The following is a 17,077-nucleotide window of genomic DNA, read 5'->3' on the forward strand; positions in this document are numbered from 1 at the left end:
AGTTTTATGATTTTATTGAAAAAATTAAAATCATTTCTTTAAAATACATTGTAACTTGTCCTTCAGTTAGAGATGAACTACCTCTACCCCAGCATGAGAACTTGACCTTGTAAACTGTAAACATTAAAAAGAAGAATCTCACTCTTTGTAATTTTCTTTTAATAAAGGGAAGAGAATTGTGTTTTCATGGAATAATCTCATCTATGTTTGAGTAATAAAAATTAAAAAATACAAACGCTAATTTCATATCCTTGTTAAAAATATAGCAGCTTTAAAGAAATTAAAGAAAAAAAAAGGGTGTTCCTAACTCGTTAGTTTTTGTTCTCTTCAAATTTTCTGCCACACATACACATACCTATAAAATTAAATAAGCACTGATTTATGTGATTTTTAAACTGTTTCAAATAGACTTATTATGTAATTTTTTTGGTTTTGTTTTTATTTTTACTTTTAAAAGCACACTTATTAGATGAGCTTTGCTTACATCTCTGCTCCATTTTCCCTACAGGCTGCCATTACTCTTTGCTTTACACACTCTATTTTTGTCATGATAATTATTTACAGGGGTGACAATTGCTCTTGCGCCCCCCATCCCCCCCAAAAAAACAACCCACATTCATCTCATCTCAAACAAACTTGGATGAAGAAGATTGAATGTAAAGTGATTGTGTAATGGATTTTCAACTTTTAAGTGTATGTAAGAGTAAAATGTCTCTCAAGTACTATGGAGTGTAATAATGACCACATTGATCCATTACCCTATTGCGTGTAATTGCAATGGGTATATTTGTATATATAATTTTTTCTTTGAATTATTTCCTAAGAAATTTCCACGTATGATATTTACAGTGCTTCTAAAATCATTTTAAATAACCATTCCTAAATGTTTGAAAGAGTTATTTACACTGCTCATTTTACCAAAACTAGCTAGATTATTTTACCAAAACCTAGCTAGATTATTTTACTATTTAAAGTCTTAAAATTATAATTTCTTCCTTTTTAACTTGGAATTTCCAAGTTGAGGGGAATTCTTGCATTTCAACACTACCACTATAATCCTTTTGTGTGCTTATGATATTTGAAAAAATATGAAAATCCTTTATCACCATTCTCTATGTGTGAAGAGCCAGATTTCTTTCCATTTGTTAACATGTAATGCATTTTTTAGAAATGTGAAAGATCTAGCCTTTGGGTTCTGAAATCAGTTAATATGTCAAGTCCTGATAATATTTCTAGCTCTCTGAAAATGATTGAATCAGATAAGAATATGGTTTTTTTTAGTTCCCAGCATTACCCACCAGAACAATTCAGAATTTTCATATTACTATACCAGTGTTCTTTGGTAATAAATATTTAAAGGAACTCTCTTGGAAATTAATTCTAGAATAGATGATTTTTATTATATTTTTACTCTACTCTCAATGCTGATCATTGCGCTGGATTCCAACTTGCAATATGCTGTTTTAAAAAGCAGGAGTCTTAAGGTGACTTTGGATATTAGCATTGTTCCTCAAGTTTTCTGGATTTGAAAGTTTATCTTTTGACATTGACTATTCCTTGGTGGGACTAAAAAAATTTGCTGAATAGCTGGCAAACCTCTGTAACCTGTAAGTAGGCTAGATAAATACGATACCTTTCTATACCAAGGTGTTTCTAGAGTTTTGAGAAATAGTAAATCCTAGCTGTCAAAATGGACAAAGAGGAACATTATGAAAGAATTGCTGAATCATTAATGTAAGGCTGATTGGTGTATAGAGTAGGTGATCCCATATTTTTAAAGGTTAACATGTGATCATCACCCTTTCTTTATACTCTAAACATACAGGTACATTTACTTTTTCTCATAACTGTTCTGTTTTCTTTTAATTTTACAGACTTAAGATATTCAATACAGTGCTCTGTACAATTCTTTTGACATTTTTTTATGTCACACTAACATTTAGCAGGGATTACCTAAAGTGGTATGATAGGAAGGTTTTGTTTTGTTGTTTATTTATTTATTTATTTATTTATTTTTGGCTGTGCTGGGTCTTCGTTGCTGCCCTCAGGCTTTCTCTAGTTGTGGCAAGTGGGGGCTACTCCTCATTGTGATGCACGGGCTTCTCACTGTGGTGGCTTCTCTTGTTGCAGAACACGGGCTCTAGGCACGCAGGCTTCAGTAGTTGTGGCATACGGGCTCAGTAGCTGTGGCTCGCGGGCTATAGAGCGCAGGCTCAGTAGTTGTGGCACACGGGCTTAGCTGCTCTGCTGCATGTGGGGTTTTCCTGGACCAGGGCTCAAACCCGTGTCCCCTGCATTGGTAGGCAGGTTCTTAACCACTGTGCCACCAGGGAAGCCCAGGAAGGTTTTTATTTTATTCTTTTTTCTTTCTGTGTTTTCCAAAATCTTCAGTTAGCATTTATATTTATAATTAGGGAAACTGTGAGGGGTTTTTTGTTTGTTTTTTTGCGGTACGCGGGCCTCTCACTGTTGTGGCCTCTCCCGTTGCGGAGCACAGACTCCGGACGCGCAGGCTCAGCGGCCATGGCTCACGGGTCCAGCCGCTCCGCGGCATGTGGGATCTTCCCGGACCGGGGCACGAACCCGTGTCCCCTGCATCGGCAGGCGGACTCTTAACCACTGCGCCACCAGGGAAGCCCGGGAAAGTGTGTTTTTAAAAGAAAAAATATCTCTCATGCCTCATAAATAGCATATCCAGATTTTAAGCTGATCCGGTTAAAGTCTTAAAAGAAACATGAGTTTTTACTGTCTGTAACCTGATACTTTCTCCTATCATTCCTGAAGCAGGACAAAAATTCTTTAAATAGTGACCCTAGGAGTGGGGAGGGCAGATCTCATTCTGTTTTAGTTGAAGTAACTAAAATCAGATATGAAGCTTTCAGAAGTTATTAGTTTGCCTGAACTATTAACTCTTGTATACTACAAAAAAAAAAAGAGTTAAAATCATCAGCTAAAGTCATATTTAAGTCCTTTACTGACTTTAAAACCTTGCTTTTGATATTTATGACATGTAGACTTTTACAATGCCAAATTCCTGGCATTTCTGATTGATAGACCCTAGGAATTTTGAAAATGACACAAATTATTTGACAATTTTAATTTAAACAAACCGTATTTTAGTATTGTATATCTTACATTTGAATAACTTGAAGTTGAAATTAATATACCTAAAATAAGTATTTTTATTTGTATAATAACTTTAACTTATTTTAATGGTAAGATACTTAATGGCTATAATGATTTTTTTGTTGCTTTTTTACCTAGAATGGAGTAAATAAATGTGTAGTTAGGACATTCTGTGCTGAAATATTGGTTTCTTAATCCACTTGGCCTCTTAAAAAGGACATAAAAATGGTAGAGCCAGAAGGAAAATGAATAGTTAATCGTGGAGGAGGAGAAAACCTAGCTCAATACTTTGACTAGAGGCAGCTGGGGAAGTGACGTCCTGTAGCATTTGCTGTTCTAGAAAGTACAGAGACACGTAGTGAAAATGGGAGGATCTAGAAGGAGGCCGTCTCCTGTGTAGTGTATATTTATCTGTAAGTGAGCTGTTGGGGAAGGAATTAAATACAGAGACACTGTCTGCTTGCTGCCTTAAGACAGCAAAGCTGAATTGCTGATTTGCTTTAACTTTTAAAATACCCAGCTTGGTTTATTTTTCTTAGAATCATTGTATTGCTAAGACTGGGGACGCTGTTTTCTTTCACAAAGGGAATCTAAGTTCATTTCAAGGCATTCGAAATGGGGAAAGACTATTATGGCATTTTGGGAATTGAAAAAGGAGCTTCAGATGAAGATATTAAAAAGGCTTACCGAAAACAAGCCCTCAGATTTCATCCGGACAAGAACAAATCTCCTCAGGCAGAGGAAAAATTTAAAGAGGTCGCAGAAGCTTATGAAGTATTGAGTGATCCTAAAAAGAGAGAAATATATGATCAGTTTGGGGAGGAAGGTAAGTATTCAGTGTACATCTTTCTGTTTCTCCAGCTCTGTCTCTCTTTTTTCTCTCTCAGCCTTCTGGTTATTAAATTAAATTCTCTGACATTTCAAAAGTAGAAAGACAAATAATGGATGAAAACAAGATTTCATCTCTGATCATATGAATGAATGTTATATAGCTATGAATGAAATGTATTTGTTTGCCTTTTTATGGATTTTGACATTTTGTAATATGTATATTCTACCATTAGATTTATAATGTTAACATTATGTTTGAAAAGAAACCTTAAATTCCCATACTCATTAAGAAATTGTGTCAAAAGTCTTATGCAACCTGTTTTGTTTTCTAAAGAATTTTCTGTCAGAACCAATAAAGATTCTTTAGTCATTTAAAATCTTAAGATTGGCAGTTCAAATTCTGGGTAGTTTATATTTTATTCACAAAAACAAAAGAAGTTTTTTGCCTTTCTTATGGCAAAGCTAGTTTAAATTAAACAGGACAGAATCGTCTCTCTGAGAAGCCGAAGGCCCAGGCATTTAGCTGTAGTTGTTTTTGGCATTCTGCCTGGAGAGGAAAGAATTTTCCTGATGTCATAAAATACCAGAACAAGTTTTTAGCTTAATTGTAAACAGTAATTGTGTGCCAAGAAAATGAGATCTCAGAAATATAATTTTTTGACCTAAAATGGCCACCTAGTTAGAACAATTATTGATTTACTTTAAGGTAACATTATTTCTTTTAAAATTTTACTATCTAGGTATAGAGGAAGGCATGATAACTTCCCTTTCCTCTCCCTGCCACACTTTTGTTTCTTGGATTGTGAGATCAGAAACTAGTTGAATACAGTAAATGGGAATAATTGAAGATTATCCTTTTATCATTCTGGATTTTAAAGTATTTATCCATCATCTCCATATAAATGTAGCTATAAAGTAAGACTATTTTAAATCGCTAATTTAACAACAACACTTTAATTTCTACAGGTTCTGGGATTTTCAACGTTTTATATCAGGACTAAGTTGTTTTGTTACTAATTTTTCTCCCCAGATGTTTTTTTTTAAATCATTGTAGTTATGAAAACTTTTCTCGGGTTTTTTGCTTCCTTTATTGCATTTAATGTTAAATTTTCCTAATTAGAAATATATCCTAAAGTATAGTGAAGTAACAACTGCTTATTTTGAGTTAAAACATTAAATTTAGATAAGCAGGGTGATTGTGTAGAGGGTTTTTTGTTGTTGTTTTTTGTTTTTGATCTGAGTTGCCCCAAATTGCAGTTTCTGCTGCCAGTTTTGGTGTGATGAGGACCTGCAGTATCAGGTTCTTACAAAGTAAATACTGAAAAAAGCAAATAGTGGGCAGTTCAATCCTGTTGGTTCCTTATGGCCATACTACTCAAAATACTATGATTTGGTTCTTCTCAAAACCTAAGCAGGATTCTGAGATACTACTAACCATATACTACTCTTTCTGAAGAAGTTATTTTGTAATTTTGTAAAGAAATCTACAAACATGGAGTAACACAATAAATTCCCATGAAAAAGCAAATATCCACTGATTTAATCCCCATCTCACAAATAGCTCAAACCTGTCTATAACTAAACCATAAGATTCAGTGTTTACTAAGGATATTTGCAGAATTTTCAAGTCACCAAATGATACATTTTTCTTGGCTTAATATTACCTCTTAATAGTGTTTTTCTTGGGTGATATTTCTCCAGTTTGATTTTTACTGAGCATCACCAGTGAGTGAATTTAAAAAAGACTAAAACAGGATCATCTGTGTACCCCAAATCTTTTTTTGTTCTTGACTCAGGTAATTGATACAAGCAATAGAGGTAATAGGGAAGAATAAGTTTTTTAAAGCATTGACATATATTATTCAGAAATATAATTCTCTAGTTATGTTACTTTAAAATACAGTTAAATGAAAGTTATTCGATTATGTTTTAGAAATTATCTTCCTTTACAGAAAAGCATTATATTTACTTATCCTTTATTTAAAATACCTCGTTACGTATACTGTTAAAATGTGGGAAAATACCTTTTGTCTTTGCCTGTCATTGATCAGTTTGTGCCGGCAGGCCTGGTTCCATAGCCCTATGTGTTTCTCTAGAAGTAACATAACAATAATTTTAGGACTGTGGGGCCATTACTAATTTACCTTATATACTTTTTTCCCCCAATTATTGCATTCTTTTGCAAGGCCTGAGACTGTGGAAATAAGGAACCGTGAACTGAGAATTGTATGAGTTGAACATGCTAATTTATATATTTAGGACCTACCAGAACCAGTGATCCCAGTATATTTGTGTTTTGAAAATCTCTAATATCCACAATTTTTTTTTTATATCTACTTGGTTGTGGTTTTTGTTTGTTTGTTTGTTTTTTTAATTCATTTATTTGGTTGCGTTGGGTCTTTGTTGGTGCTCGCGGGCTTTCTCTAGTTGCGGAGAGCAGGGGCTCCTCTTTGTTGCGGTGCTCAGGCTTCTCACTGCGGTCGCTTCTCTTGTTGCGGAGCACCAGCTCTAGGCGTGCGGGCTTCAGTAGTTGCGGCACACGGGCTCAGTGGTTGTGGCTCTTGGGCTCCAGGGCGCAGGCTCAGTATTTGTGGCGCACGGGCTTAGTTGCTCCGCAGCATGTGGGATATTCCCGGACCAGGGATTGAACCCGTGTCCCCTGCATTGGCATGCGGACTCCTAACCAGTGAGCCACCAGGGAAGCCCCTCTAATATCCACAATTTTAAATTCTGAGTTTTTTAAAGGTTGAATAAAAATAGAGATGTTTTGAAAGTATCATATGACCCAGCATTTCCACTCCTAGGAATCTGTAAAAGAGAAATGAAAATATAGGTCCATAGAAAGACATGTACGTGAGTGTTCACAGCAGCACCATTTGTGATGGCCCCAAATGAAAAAATCCGAAAGTATCATCTTTTAGTGAATGGATAAAGTGTGTTGTATATGTATACACACACACACACACACACACACACACACACACACACAAATACTACTTAGCAATTAAAAGGACTGATTTAATAAAACATGGAATAACCTCATGAACTATGCTTAAAAAGTCAGATGTAAATGACTACATATTCTGTTACTCCATTTATATGAAATGCATGGATAAGGCAGATTTATAGAGAAAGATAGCAGATCAGTGGTTGCCTAGGGCTAGAGGTGGGAGCAGGGATTAACTACGAATAGAAATGAAAGAACTCTTTGGGTTGATGGAAATGTTTTATAACTGGATTGTAGTGATGGTTGCACAATTCTACAACTTCACTAAAACTATATTTACAATGGGTTAATTTTATTGTATGTAATAAATAAAACTATTTTTCCATATAGAGACGTTTCTCCATAGTTGAATCATTTGAAACAAAAAACATAGAACTACAGAAATTGAATTTTGAAACAGTCTCTCCTGTAAAGTTTTCGGTTTAGTTCTGAATTGTTCCGTGATGTCAACAGAAGTTTATATTAAAAGACTTAAAAAAAAAAAAAAGATTTTCAAGAACACATCTTCATAGTAGTCTAGTTTTCTAACATTTCTTTTTCCTTACGCCTTCTTTTTTTATTGTTTATGTTTTACTCAATAACTTAAATATTGAAAGGTAGTATCTATATGATCAAATTTGTGTTTAGTATATTAATCTTTATACTAGCTTGCAACTTCTGTTCTTCATATAGTTAATCAACTGAATTTATTTACTATATATTTTTTTAAGTGAGTAAATTGTATTTTTATGAATCAAAGCTGTCTAAAGAATTTCATTATGCTAGTTAACTGTAAGTATTTTTTATAAATCTGGGTTCTCACATATTAGATCTCCTTAAAGAAAGTTTTTAAAGTCCTATAATTTTTTTTCTTTGAAATCCTAATTCTTCTCCAATGCTGCTGCTTTTGATAAACTTTTAATCAACTAACTAACGGATATCATTGTTATGGATAGTATCCCAGACACATAATTGTTTCTGGATTGCAAATTGGTTGATTGGTTGTTTTTTAAATAATAGCTGTCGGTACAGCATAGGTAAATGTTGACTCTGGGGTGCATTTCTTGCTCACACGAGTGATGATGATGTCTAGAAAAAATTTTGGATAGCAGAGGGAATCTAGCTGAATATTAAAATTTTCCATGAGCAGTCAGAATGTAGTAAAGAGTTGACTCTAGTTGATGACAGGCTTGTTACAATTCAAGTGCCGGGCAATGCAAGTGATACTTGCATAATAATTCATGTCGTATTGGTGTGAATTTTGGTAGGATTTTTCTCAGTCATAGAGGATACGTAGTTGACTGTTTAGTGTCAAAGCTGCATTGTTGGCTGTTAGCTTTGATAAACGTCACTTCAGTGTGTGAATCTTCTCAGGGACTCTGTAATCCTGACTGAGTTACCATTTTTGGCAGAGGAAGGAAGGGCTTTTAGAGAAAAGCCAAACCCATGATGTAATAACTTAAAATGTTGTTCTTTCTTTTCATGAATCCATTATAGGTCCAAAACATTTAGATTTTGTCTTGTAGAGGGTTAGATTGGGCAGGCTAATTCACTCAATTTACTTTATTAACTCTGTTAAATTATTATACTCTATTTGTGGGATGAAAGATGAAGTGATTGAAATAATTTAGCATTGGTTTAATCACATTGGTAATGACCTTGAGTTATATGATATATATATATCATTTTTAAAAAATCTGCCACTAGCTTTTTTTAACATTTGGAGTTATAACTATACCACTAAAATTTATAAAAAGAAGTTTTGGATGAGTTCTGTGTTAAAAGTTCTTGTCCTGCTTGTACTTGTCATTCTGATTCTACAAGGCATATCCGTGAGTGCTATTTGGATATATCATCCAATACATGTATTGACAATTTTCAAATTGTTAGATTTCTTTTTGTGTCTCCAGATTTCTATTCACGGATGAAGGTAAAAATTTAAACATCATCTGACACTGTTGGATGAAGTAGAGTATATGTATACCTTTTAGTGGAAGTTGCCAAATAGAATAAGACACGTAAAACCCTGTGAAATCATGCTGAGTGACTTCAGTAGAATTTTTTATTATTAAATTTCTCATATATGTGTGATTATACTTTATGTTGTTTTTGCTTCTGCCTTTTCTCAAATATCTTGACACTCAAAATACATTTTAAAGTTTAATTTTGGAGGCTTTAAGAATTAGTTCATTCCCTTTATTCAATAAACGTGAGCGGGGCTTCCCTGGTGGCGCAGTGGTTGAGAGTCTGCCTGCCAATGTGGGGGGCATGGGTTCGAGCCCTGGTCTACGAGGATCCCACATGCCACGGAGCAACTGGGCCCGTGAGCCACAACTACTGAGCTTGCGCATCTGGAGCCTGTGCTCCACAACAAGAGAGGCTGCGATAGTGAGAGGCCCGCGCACCCGATGAAGAGTGGCCCCCATTCACCGCAACTAGCGAAAGCCCTCACACAGAAACGAAGACCCAACACAGCCAAAAATAAATAAATAAATTTAAATAAATAAACAAACATGAGCGCCTGTCATTTTCAGACCTGTATGCATGAGCAATGCAAAAATGAATAAAATGTATTTCTTGCCCTCAAATTGGTCACTGCTTGAATATATTGGAATCTCTTAGTTTAATTCGCTTGACTTTTTCTTTACAGTTTCATAATTTTTATATTCTTTTCCTGCTTGTTTCCTTGGTCAGGAATGCCCATAAGGCTTATTCAGAAACTTTGCTGATACTGTAATGATATAAATCCTTGTCAGTATTGATCCCTTAAAAGATCACTATACTGTTGTTCTGTGGGTTTCAGTAGAATCTTCCTTCAGTATGTAGTAGAAAATGCTACTTCAAATATGTAATCTCTTGTGAGCTACTTATTACTTAGTTGAGCTTAAAAAAGAGGATCAAAGGGTCACTATCTTGGGGTCTGAAGCAGGTTGACCATAATAGACAGAAATAACCAGCCCAAAGGCCTTACATGTCAAAAGAGTTCACAGCTCATGATTTCAGTCTTTTCACATGCTGTTGAAATTAATGCTATCACATGGTATGCCTAGATAAAGAATTTTGTTATCTAGGATAGGATAACAATTTTAGTGTCTAAAAATTTTTTTCATAGGGTTTTCTGTTATTAGAATTTTTTCCCTTTCTGCCACAAATGAGTTCTGTTTAATTCTTAAACAGTGAAAGGTGATCTGAAATACAGATAGTTAGTATAAATATGGTATTTTATATTATTGATTTGTGCTCACTGATTATAATGGTACTCAAAGATTTAGGTTACGTATTTTGCATTGATTCCTGAAGACCTTTCAATTGACATCTTTTATTTTTTATTATTATTATTTTTCTATTTTATTGAAGTATAGTTGATTTACAATGTTGTGTTAATTTCTGCTATACAGCAAAGTAATTCAGTTATATATATATATATATATTCTTTTCCATTATGGCTTATCACAGAATATTGAATACAGTTCCCTATGCTATACAGTAGGACCTTGTTGTTTATCCATCCTATATATACTAGTTTGCATCTGCTAATCCCGAATTCCCAATTCTTCCCTCCCCTACCCCTTGAACGAAATCTTTTAAAAACTTAAATTTATATACTTTAGGTTATCAATCCAGTAACTTATGAGATAAGAGGTTCCCGATTTTTATTTATTTTCTTTTTACCTGTGGAACAAAGACTCAGGAATAATTTACCATTAAAGAGGGGGTTTGGGGCTTCCCTGGTGGCGCAGTGGTTAAGAATCCGCCTGCCAGTGCAGGGGACACGGGTTCGAGCCCTGGTTCGGGAGGGTCCTCCATGCCGCGGAGCAACTAAGCCCATGCGCCACAACTACTGAGTCTGCGCTCTGAAGTCCATGCTCCGCAACAAGAGAAGCCAGCGCAATGAAAAATAACCCCTGCTCGCCGCAACTAGAGAGGGCCCACCTGCAGCAACAAAGACCCAATGCAGCCAAAAATAAATAAAAATAAAATAAATTAATTTTTAAAAAATGAAGTTTTAAAAAAAAACAAACCAGTTTAAAAAAAAAAGATGGGGTTTGGAAGAAGAATTTTAAAGATAAAAATTTAACTTAGGGTGGAATGATTGGAAGTTATGTAGCTGTTCTGTATTCAGTTATAATGGCATTTCTGGCCAATATTAATAAATAGCAACCTAAGTTAGCCAACGTTTATTAGTAATACAGTTGTTGAAAGTTTAACTTTCAAGAGTTGTAAGCAATTTTCTAATCATGCTTATCTCTTCATTTAGGGTTGAAAGGAGGGGCAGGAGGTACTGATGGACAAGGAGGTACCTTCCGGTACACCTTTCATGGCGATCCTCATGCCACATTTGCAGCATTTTTCGGAGGTTCCAACCCCTTTGAAATTTTCTTTGGAAGACGGATGGGTGGTGGTAGAGATTCTGATGAAATGGAAGTAGATGGAGATCCTTTTAGCGCCTTTGGATTCAGCATGAATGGATATCCAAGAGACAGGAATTCTGTGGGGCCATCCCGCCTCAAACAAGATCCTCCAGTTATTCATGAACTTAGAGTATCACTTGAAGAAATATATAGTGGTTGTACCAAACGGATGAAGATTTCTCGAAAAAGGTTAAACCCTGATGGAAGGAGTTATCGAACTGAGGACAAAATTCTTACCATCGAGATAAAAAAAGGGTGGAAAGAAGGTACCAAAATTACTTTTCCAAGGGAAGGAGATGAAACACCAACTAGTATTCCAGCAGACATTGTTTTTGTCATTAAAGATAAAGATCACCCAAAATTCAAAAGAGATGGATCAAATATAATTTATACTGCTAGAATTAGTTTACGAGAGGTAAGTTGGTAGGACATAGGATTCTGAAACCAAACAGAATTATGCATGTGATCTTAGGGCATTTATCTAAATAATAGCTAACAGTTTTATGTTTACTACACATTATTTTTAAAATTATCATAAGAACCTTCTGAGGTAGTACCACTATTATACCTCATTTATGGATAAGATTATACTTTCTAAGTCTAGTTATTTATACTAACAATTTAAATCACAATTTTAAGTGAATTATATACTATGAGGCCTAGTCTGGATTAACTCTACTCTGTTTTTTACAAGTATGGTTTATGAGAGCTGCACTGTAATCTCATCACCTTAGTCCATGTATAGAATTTTTCCAAAATTGTTAACTTGGGTTAATAATTATATAACAAAAAAAGTATTAAAAGACAAAATAATTTATGAGGGTACTGCTTTAATACATTAGTTCGTATTTGTTCTATTTTTAGGCACTATTTCTCAAATTGGATTGTAATCCTGCAAATAAGGCCATATCAGTTCCCTGCTTAAAATTCTTAAATGACTCCACATAGCATCTACCATAATGTCTAAACTCTTTATCTTAAAAGGTTGTTTTTAATCTGATTTCTAACCCTCAATGTATATGCATTTCCCTAAGTTTGATGTATTATTATCTTGTATACCTCTGTGTCATTGTCTGAGCTGTACTCTATGGAACACTGCTGTTCCTCACTCTACCTCAACACCTGCTACTGGTCCAATGCTTACCCCAAACTTACCCCCTGAAGCTAAGGGGGTAGGTTGGGTGCCCTTTCTCTCACAAAAGACTTCTGCACATACTTCTGTGCCAACTTTATACTGTAGTATAATTACTAGTTTGCTTCTGAATTCTTTGTGCGTTCCTTGAGGTGGGGTCTGTGTGCATGGTCCCTATGTGCTCAGCCTCTAACAGGAATATATGGCATATAGTAGGTACTCAGTAAATATTTATTGACTAAAACATTAAGTATATTTCTTGTCCTAACATTTTCCCTCCAGAGAAGTTTGTAGTTGCTCCTATCTTATTCTTTCTAGTCCTGAATTTCTCCCTCTTCTCTTCTCCCATTCCACCCCTGCATCTTGAATGTTGTAATAGCAGCCTCAAACAATCCATTTCATTCCAGGGCAATGTGAAAGACATTCTTTCCTCCGTTTTTCCTTTTCTTTTCCTTCCCCTTCTTCTTTCCTTCTTTTGTAAAATGTCTGATTATATGTGTCCTGAAGGGACTTTCTAATGTGGAAAAAGTCTTATAATTATTGATATTCTTTTGGAGGTTAAAAATTTGCCTTAGAGGTATCATCCTTTACAGCTGGTAATATTTTTGATTAGACTTTTACGTTTTGAAATTTGTTAATTTTATTTGGTCCATTTTAGGCATTGTGTGGCTGCTCATTTAATGTGCCAACAATGGATGGAAGAACCATACCTATGACAATAAATGATATTGTGAAACCTGGAATGAGGCGAAGAATTATCGGATATGGGCTACCGTTTCCAAAAAATCCTGAGCAACGTGGTGACCTTCTAATAGAATTTGAGGTGTCCTTCCCAGATACTATATCCTCATCATCCAAAGAAGTACTTAGGAAACATCTTCCTGCCTCATAGAATGAAAAACTTTGTTACCCATGTTTTGATAAGGCACTGAAAATATAAAAGGACTGGCCATTTACTGATGTAGATGTGAATTCTGTATAAAGACATGTAAATTATTTCAAGGGTTCATTAAATTGCATGAATAGACGGGTCAAATAAAAAGGCAAAAGGGATTTTTACAGTTAGAGAAGAAGAGAAAACCATTCACTGTATTTTATTTCATTTCTCCCAAATCAGAAAATTTTAGTATTTTGCTTACATGTAAAACTTGTTTCTGTGGAGTTAGTAGATATATTTCTAATAAGGTACTAGGATATCCAAGTACTTTATTTCTTATATCTTTACATTATCAGTATGATAGGTTCTCACTTAGGATGGAAATTTAAATTCTTAACAAAACTATACATGTGATAGGTATTTCTAGAAAATAAAAACCCAAGTCACTTGGAAATCTAGTTAACTAGATTAAAGCCACCATATGAAATGCTGCTATAGGGCTGGTACCCATAAAAGAATATCCTAATACATATGTTTCACCATTTTGATTTTTAAAGTATGTTGTAGCATTTCTTAATAACATAGCTATAATGTTCTTAAGGCAGCCCTTTTCTTCATAAAAAGGATATTAATGGCAATTTATCTCCTGTGGAAATCCCAATTGGCCTGAATTACTGATATTTTAGAAATAGGTTGTTTTTAAAATGCCATATATAATTTTATGCAAGTTGACTATATATCTTGGACTTAATAAATTATAGGTACATTTTATTGTCCACTAGTTAAAAATAATTTGTTTGATAATAAATGTGTTTTTAGAGGAAATATTGCTACTTGGAATTAATTTTCCAATTACACAGCCTTCTATAACTTACTCATAATATGCTATATGTACCATATGCAATTTCCCTAAAAAGAATAAACTACCACTATGGTGTTAAACCAAAATATGGGGAAAATAAACACTAACTGCTGCTTATGAATGATGTTGCTACTACTTGTTATGCATATAAATATTTTACTTTTTCATATGTATACATTGCATTCTTAGGTGTTTTAATTTTTAAAATATATTTACGTTTAAAAACTTATTCTGGGGCTTCCCTGGTGGCGCAGTGGTTGAGAGTCCGCCTGCTGATGCAGGGGACACGGGTTCGTGCCCCAGTCCGGGAGAATCCCACATGCCACAGAGCGGCTGGGCCCGTGAGCCATGGCCGCTGAGCCTGCGCTTTGCAGCGGGAGAGGCCACAACAGTGAGAGGCCCGCGTACCGCAAAAAAAAAAAAAGTTATTCTGTTTTCTGTTTTATAGCTATAGTGAGAATGATATGTTGAACCAATGTTTTTGGTCCAAAAGTGATTTTCAGGATGATTGATATACAAGGTATATTGAGCCCTATCACCTTTCAGCAGAATATTGTCTTCTTTTAGAAATTCAACACATAGGTTTTAATCACCACATACTTTAACACTTTATTGAGATATAATTCACCTGCTAAAAAGTTTACCCTTTTAAAGTGTACAATCCAGTGGTTTTAGTATATTCACAGAGTTGTGCAACCACTTTCTAATTCCAGAACATTTTTATCACCCCAGAAAGAAACTGAATAACCATTAGCACCCACTTCACATTCCTCCAGCCCCTGGCAAACACTAATCTACTTTCTGTCCCTATGGATTTATCTATTCTGGACATTTCCTATAAATGGCATCGAACAATGTTTGGCTCTTTTTTTTTTTTGGCTTCTTTCACTTAGCATAATGTTTTCAGGGTACATCCATGTTGAATCATGTATCAGTACTTTGTTCCTTTCCTTATGGCAGAATAATATTCCATTGTATGATATACCACCTTCTGTTTATCCATTCATTAGTTGATGGGCATTTAGGTTATTTCCACTTTTTGGCTCTTATGAATAATGCCACTATGAACATTTTTGTACAAGTTTTTGTGTACATAATTTTTCAATTCTCTTGGGTATATATATACCTAAGAGTAAAATTGTTGGGAATAACCATATACTTTAGTTGCAAGTGGAAAATGCTTGAAAATACCAGAGAATTCAGCTAATCATGCATATTATTCCATCTAATTCGTAAATGATTCCTTTATAACTTTTCACTGAGTGACATTTAAAACTCCTTAGGGAAGTATGAACATCATGGAAATTTTCTCACAGGTCTAAAGAGATAAGAGTTGAAAAGCATCAGTCAGAGTGGTAGGTGTGGTTTCTATTTTAAACCCACTGTTATTTATTGTAATTTTCTTGATTAAGCATTTTCTCCCAAGTTAAATAAATGATTTGTAGATTAGATAGATGGATAATCTTTGGATTAAAAAGTATTTTTTTAAAGTACAGAAGTATTCTTCTAGTAGTAAAATTAATTTGCATTGTTATAGAAAAACTATATCAATGTTTTTCATGTCTTTAAGTATATCAATATCGAATAATGCCTTAGTTTGTAGTAAGTGCCCAATTTTTATTTATTGAATTTGACTTAATGTAAGAGTTTTACAGTTTTCTTATTTACTTAAATTATGAAGGTACTTTTGATTTTAAAATGTTCTCTTTAAATTCAACCAGGTTCTTGGATACCTGGATAGTTTTGAAGTACTGTGGATCTCAGTAAGCTAATTGATAAACATGTTTACCTACCTTTCCTACAACTAAAATTTGATTGGTACATCATCTCTGTAGCTGTTAGAATTTTGGTTTATGTGAATGTAGTTCTTAAGCCATTCTTATAAAGAGGAAACTGGAGATTTGGGAGAGTAAAGTGAATGACAAAGGAAAATGAGTTTTGGATGCAACCTTAAGCATGAGAAAACCAGAGGCAAAGAACTCCACTCCTGTTTCTGTTAGAGGGGTGGCACTGAGATGAAGACAAAAAATCTGGACCAGAAGTACTACTGTGACACTAAATTATAACAGGAGATCTCTATCAGAGAAGAGCTTGGGAAATATTTAGTTACGTTTAATAGGTTAAAGGTTGCACAATATTTTTAATCATTAGTATATATTTTGCATCTCTGGGACTGGGAATGAAAGGGTTCAAGAGATGGGATTAACTGAGAATTATAAAACCTGAAAAATATGAAACATTGGGAACGAGGCTAGGCATTTTTTCTTAATTGCCTTTCTTCATATACTTGTTATGTCTAACAAAGGAAAAATAAATTTGCAAGCATCTTACTGAAGCTGTGAGAATGAGCGATCCTGAAAAGTTTCTAGGAAGCAGGGACTGGCAAGCCATATTTATTCCTAGCTAAAGACTATCACTCTTTTGACTTCGTGCAGCCTTCATTTTAGTGAGCATAAACGCTGACTTCCGGGCGCAGCCCACCCGAGGGCTGTGCGGCCCCCAGCCCCGACAGGGGGGTCCCAGCTCTGCGCGGCCCCCCTCCCCAGCCTCCTGCAGGACTGGGTGCCAGCTCCGGGCCCACGCACCTCTCGCGCCTCCCGCCCCGTCCCTCTGGTTGAGTTCCCCACCCCACGCCCAGGAACACACGCGCCTACCACCTCCCTCCACCGCAACCTCCGGCGACCCCATCGCCCGGACCTCTCCTCTCGCATTCCCGGGTTCTTCGTGCCCTTCGGTGCGTGGGATCCCCACTTCCTCACCCACCCCATTCCGCGCACTCACGGGCTCTCCCGGGGCAGCGCCCAGGCCCGTGCTCCCCAGCGCCTCAGCCTGGCTCAGGCCGGCCGGGCCG

At 35.4% G+C, this 17,077-nt stretch overlaps 1 protein-coding gene across 1 annotated transcript; it reads left to right on the forward strand.

Annotated features, from left to right (window-relative positions):
- Positions 1 to 3,557: 3,557 nt before the first annotated feature.
- Positions 3,558 to 14,343, forward strand: DNAJB4 (DnaJ heat shock protein family (Hsp40) member B4). The gene is made up of 3 exons (XM_065883336.1): positions 3,558 to 3,952; positions 11,202 to 11,770; positions 13,146 to 14,343. The coding sequence occupies exons 1-3, from the start codon at positions 3,742 to 3,744 to the stop codon at positions 13,377 to 13,379; spliced, it is 1,014 nt and encodes a 337-aa protein (XP_065739408.1). The 5' UTR covers positions 3,558 to 3,741; the 3' UTR covers positions 13,380 to 14,343.
- Positions 14,344 to 17,077: the final 2,734 nt, after the last annotated feature.

The sequence above is a fragment of the Phocoena phocoena genome, chromosome 1 (assembly GCF_963924675.1).
Source record: "Phocoena phocoena chromosome 1, mPhoPho1.1, whole genome shotgun sequence".
Classification (NCBI taxonomy): domain Eukaryota; kingdom Metazoa; phylum Chordata; class Mammalia; order Artiodactyla; family Phocoenidae; genus Phocoena; species Phocoena phocoena.